The 5,918-nt window shown below is 41.5% G+C and overlaps 1 protein-coding gene and 1 long non-coding RNA gene across 2 annotated transcripts; both read left to right on the top strand.

Moving 5' to 3' along the window:
- Nucleotides 1-192: 192 nt before the first annotated feature.
- LOC121939180 (cytochrome c oxidase subunit 7A-related protein, mitochondrial-like) lies at nt 193-781 on the top strand (the record flags this gene model as incomplete). The annotated part of the gene is made up of 2 exons (XM_042482274.1): nt 193-327; nt 427-781. Coding segments are annotated over 2 exons (276 nt in total), but the record flags the coding sequence as incomplete, so codon positions are not given.
- Nucleotides 782-3,605: 2,824 nt separating this feature from the next.
- LOC121939179 lies at nt 3,606-5,763 on the top strand. Its single transcript, XR_006105423.1, has 3 exons — nt 3,606-3,724; nt 4,581-4,661; nt 5,709-5,763. It is a non-coding gene; the product is annotated as an uncharacterized LOC121939179 (long non-coding RNA).
- Nucleotides 5,764-5,918: the final 155 nt, after the last annotated feature.

Below are 5,918 nucleotides of genomic sequence, written 5' to 3'. Positions count from 1 at the left end.
GACAAACGGGGGTCACACCAGATACTGAACGGTCCTCTGACCCCCCAATAAAGCAAAACCAGATTGTCCAAACTGTTCTGGAGTCTGTTTGGACTCGATAACAACAAGAGAGAGAGACGTCCATCCATTTTAACCATCATGTCCACACCTGTCTCTCTCTCCACCTGTCTGTCTCTTTATCTGTCTCTGTAGGGTCTGCGTCCAGGTGTACCTCCTGTCAGTCCTCCGGTTATTTTTGCATCTCCGACCAAACTGGTATCTGAAACAGGAAGTCAGGTGGAGTACCTGGGAGCCAACAAAGTCCCGGACCTGCAGAAACTCTTCCAGGTAACTGACATCATTAGGTGACTTCATCAGGTGACCTGGATGGTGACTTCATCAGGTGACCTCTACAGGTGACTCGTCTCTCTCTGTGTCTGTCCCCAGAGGACGGATGGCGTGCCGATCCACCTGAAGAAGGGGCTGATGGACCGTCTTTTGTACCGGACCACCATGGGACTGACGGTGGGCGGGGCTCTCTACTGCCTGATGGCGCTCTACTTCGCAGCGCAGCCCAGCAACAAGTGATGCAGCAGAGCCACTGCGCCCTGATTGGACCACAGGTCTGTGTGACCCTCAGTGTGATGGACAGGTGATGAGGCATTGGAGGACGGGTAGAGTGTTTGACAAACTGTTTATGGACACCATGTCAACAACGACAACAACAACAAACACTTTGTGCAGAAAATGATGTTTAGTGTCAAAGATCACAGAGATTAATAAAGTTTATTTTATCGTAAAAGAACTCGTCTGTCTGTCTGTTTGTGTGTCTCCACCAATGTCCGTGAGGACAAGTGCGATCAGCAGGTGTTACAACAGCGTCTCACTGAAAGCTGTCAACACATCAGCTCATCGTCAAGGTCTCAACATCTCACCGTCTCACTTTCTCATCATCTCAACGGTTCACGGTCTTATCGTCTCAGTGTCTCACCATCTCAATGTATCAACGTCTCAACGTCTCACCATCATACCATCATAAATACATTCATTTGTTGTGTGTATTATATGTGTGTGTAGTTTGTGAGTATTATTTGTGTGTTATGTGTATTATGTGTATGTTATGTGTGTATCCCCTTGTTAGGCTGACACAGGTTTAATCTGCCGGAGGACTTCCTGTGATGCGCTGAGCTCCTTTTTCTTCTCTTTCTTCCTCCTTCTGCAAACGCTCATGTCTGTTTACTGCGTTACGTTAACTCTGTTGCCTCTCCGGAGTGTTCCTGCTCTCTTGTTTTGTAGTTTTCTCAGATCCTGGTTGCAGTCTTGGCTGCGCCTGATCGTGGTGATGGCTGTGCCGATGCTGTGATCCTGCCTTTAGTCGTGCTCGTGCTGAGGCTGCACCTCTGGCTCACCTTGAGGTGGTCTTGGTTGTGCTGTTGCTGTGGTCCTGTCTGAGGCTGCGCATGTGTTGTGCTCTTATCAACACCTACGATATTTGGACGTAACATCACTATCATAGAGTGCATTTAGTAATTTTACATCTATCACTGTTGTTGTATGACATGCGTGTGTTTCCATTATTGCTGTGCATCTCTCTCTCTTTCTCTTTCCTTTTTGTCATTACTGTAATTTAATCGTTACGTACGACATCTATTGCACATCTGTCTGTCCTGGAAGAGGGATCCCTCCGAGGTCGCTCTTCCAGAGGTTATAATCATTTTTCTCCCCATTACGTTGTAAAGCCCTCTGAGGCAAATTATGTTTCGTGATAATTGGCTATATAAATTTATTTAAATTGTATTTTTTTGTATTTATATGAATTGTACTTTGTTTGTATTGTTTGTAATGTGTGTGGTATGTATATTATATGTGTGTATTTTGTGTGTATGGTATGTGTGTGTTTTGTACATATTGTGTGTATTATACGTGTATATTTTGTGTGTGTGTGTTATATTTTGTATCTGTGGACACACAGACACTGAGTTTGTCCGTGTGTGGACAAAAAAAAAAGGTGTCTTTGCTCAGAATCATGAGACAAACTGATCCAAAAATTCTGTTATGTGTCATACTGCAGGCCCTGTTGCCATGGAAACGGTGATGGGAAAGCATCATGGTAACAGATTACACACACACACACACACTCAGGACAGTGTCCAGTTTTTTTAGATGAGGCTTTGTGTTGTGTGTGTGTGTGTGTGTGTGTGTGTGTTATTTAAGTGGTTTGTTTGTGTGAGTGGTGTGTGTGTGTGTGTGTGTGTGTGTGTGTGTGTGTGTGTGTGTGTGTGTGTGTGTGTGTGTGTGTGTGTGTGTGTGTGTGTGTGTGTGTGTTGTTTGAGTGGTGTGTGTGTATGTGTGAGTGACCCAGAAACCATCACTATGGTGACAGAGAACATCAGGTCACGGTCTCCATGACAACAGCAGGATCTAGACCGCAGACACCAAAAAACTGACTCAGTTTCTCTGAAAGCTGCAACAGATCAGTTACCATGACGACTGGCATCCACACACTCCTGTGGAGACACACCGAGGTCACACCGATGGGTCATGTGACCCTGAGTGAGCAGCAGCAGGGAGCCTGATGAGCTCGTTAACAGCTGAGTCATTAACAGGGGAAGGCTGTTGTCATGGTAACAGCAGAGCACAGACCACACCATTCACTCATTCACTTGTTCATTCATTTACTCATTTACTCATTCATTAATCCACTCACTCGTTCATTCATTTACTCATTCATTAATCCATTCACTCGTTCATTCATTTACTCATTCATTAATCCACTCACTCGTTCATTCTTCTGTGGATTGACGAGCAGCAGCGGCTCTGATGAAGGAGGAGAGAAGAAACATACAAAGAAGTGTTTGGTTGTGACGTTTTTGGCTGTTAAAGTTTGTGTTATTACAAACTTTGTGTTATTACAAACTTTGACAGCGTGGCTGAAAGATCTGTGTTTTGTTGTCATGGGAACAGATGAAACCTTTGAGGTCAAATAATGAGCGACGTCACAGTTTCTGAAAACAGATAATGATTTTAGAAACAACAAAAACAGATCTCTGATGAGATCTCAACGGGAATTATTTTTGTTTCTGTCTCTGTCCGTACATTTTGTTTTTTTGGTTTATGTGTTGATATTATGATCATTTTTTATCTCGTATGATCTGTGTAGAAGGTCGGCCGCTCTCAGGTATGTGTGTGTTGTAGGTAAATATTTTGTACATGTTTTTGTTAAATATAAAAAAGATCCTGAATGACTGTCAGTGCGGCGTCAGTCAGCTGATTATTACATCACTCCAACACTGATGGATCTATATATATATATATCAGGATAAGGTAATATGTTATCTTATGTTATACAATATGTTATGTTATATTATATTATGTTATACTATGTTCTGTTATGTTGTGTGTGAGTGTGTGTGTGTGTGTGTGTGTGTGTGTGTGTGTGTGTGTGTGTGTGTTTTCTGTGAGCAGCCTGCAGTGTCTCTGGTGTCCTTTAGGCGGCGCTGACTCTGCTGTCTGCCAACAATAATCTCACAGAAGAAGAAGCAGCTCAGTGTGATTGAGAAACAGAAGAAGAAGAAGTACCGTTAGCGGGGTGTGTTTGTTTGTTTGTTTATTTGTTTTGCTTGCTTGTTTGTTTGTTTGTTCCTGAATTTTTGACCTTTCAGAAAAAAAATCGAAACCGCTGATCTCAAGAGACCGATCTGAACGGGTGATTACCGGCTGATTACCGGGCCGTTAACGGTGTGAGGTGAGACCGTTTCCGTTATCCCGTTACTTCACTAATGCTAAAGCTAATGCTAAAGCTAGCATTAGCTTTAGCATTAGCTCCCAACAAACATGAACTCTTCACTCACGAGTCAGCACCGAGTCAGCACCGTGTGATTATCGGTCCCGGAGAGCTGATGAGCCGAACGGTGATTTATAACAAACTTCCGCCCGGAGTCACGGACAGATTAGCTTCAGCTAAGCTAACGTTAGCCTGACTCAAAGTTGAGATGATTCTCACTTCCGGATTCTTCTTCTTCTTTGACCAAAAACGTTTCAGCTGTACCTGCACGGGGGCCAAATACTACGTGTTTATGTATTTAAACAGTAGAAATACTACGTGTTTATGTATTTAAACAGGAGAAATACTACGTGTTTATGTATTTAAACAGGAGAAATGCTACGTGTATATATATATTTAATCAGTAGAAATACTACATGTGTATATATTTAAACAGTAGAAAGACTTCGTGTATATATTTAAACCATAGAAATACTAGGTGTGTATATGTTTTAACAGTAGAAATACTACGTGTGTTTATGTTGAAACACTAGGTGTGTGTATAAGCTGCATGAATAGAAAGAGAACACATAAAGAGAATAAATATTAACAGTATATCATTACTGGTCTGATGGTACATTAACAGTATTTATGACAGTATTTATGACAGTACTAACATTAACTGTATTTATGAAAGTACTTATATTAACAGTATTTATGACAGCACTAACATTAACAGTATTTATGGCAGTACTAATATTAACAGTGTTTATGACAGAGCTTATATTAACAGTATCTATGTACAAACAGTGTGTAACCGCAGTATTCTTTCTGTCAGATGTATTACTATCGCTATGAGAGCGCTGAGGTCAGCTGCTGCTACAAATACCTCATGTTCAGCTACAACATCATCTTCTGGGTGAGTCCCTCCTTTCAGCCGCTGCTCACACAGAGACACAAAGTTACCACTTACAGACTCGTGCTGCAGGTTGGTACAGTATTTTGACAGTATTTTTATGCTGCAGGTCGGTGATATCACAGTATTTTTATGCTGCAGGTTGGTGATATCACAGTATTTTTATGCTGCAGGTCGGTGATATCACAGTATTTTTATGCTGCAGGTTGGTGATACCACAGTATTTTTATGCTGCAGGTCGGCGATATCACAGTATTTTACGCTGCAGGTTGGCGATATTACAGTATTTTTATGCTGCAGGTTGGTGATATCACAGTATTTTTATGCTGCAGGTGGGTGATATCACAGTATTTTTATGCTGCAGGTGGGTGATATCACAGTATTTTTATGCTGCAGGTCGGTGATATCACAGTATTTTCATGCTGCAGGTCGGCGATATCACAGTATTTTACGCTGCAGGTTGGTGATATCACAGTATTTTTATGCTGCAGGTCGGTGATATCACAGTATTTTACGCTGCAGGTTGGTGATATCACAGTATTTTTATGCTGCAGGTCGGTGATATCACAGTATTTTTATGCTGCAGGTCGGTGATATCACAGTATTTTACGCTGCAGGTTGGTGATATCACAGTATTTTTATGCTGCAGGTCGGTGATATCACAGTATTTTTATGCTGCAGGTCGGTGATATCACAGTATTTTACGCTGCAGGTCGGCGATATCACAGTATTTTACGCTGCAGGTTGGTGATATCACAGTATTTTTATGCTGTAGGTCGGTGATATCACAGTATTTTATGCTGCAGGTGGGTGATATTACAGTATTTTTATGCTGCAGGTCGGCGATATCACAGTATTTTACGCTGCAGGTTGGTACAGTATTTTGACAGTATTTTTATGCTGCAGGTTGGTACAGTATTTTTATGCTGCAGGTACGCAGCATTGTACGCAGAATGTGTCTGAATGCTGTTCTCTGTGGGATCTGACTAATCACTGAAATGTGTTTCTGTGGTATCTGGCTAATTGCTGGAGCATGTGTCTGTGTTGCAGCTGGCTGGAGTCGCCTTTATTGCAGTTGGTTTCTGGGCATGGAGTGAAAAGGTGAACAAACACATTCATAGATTATGTTAATCAAACTGTCTTTATCTCTGATTTATAATAAAAGCGACATTTAAATAACAGTTTTATTTATAGGTATATAATTTATAACGTCAATAATTATTTTCATGTACATTTATATGACACTGTCACATTATACTG

Source organism: Plectropomus leopardus, unplaced genomic scaffold (assembly GCF_008729295.1).
Source record: "Plectropomus leopardus isolate mb unplaced genomic scaffold, YSFRI_Pleo_2.0 unplaced_scaffold427, whole genome shotgun sequence".
In the NCBI taxonomy this organism is placed as follows: domain Eukaryota; kingdom Metazoa; phylum Chordata; class Actinopteri; order Perciformes; family Serranidae; genus Plectropomus; species Plectropomus leopardus.
This window is presented reverse-complemented; position numbering and strand designations above follow the sequence as displayed.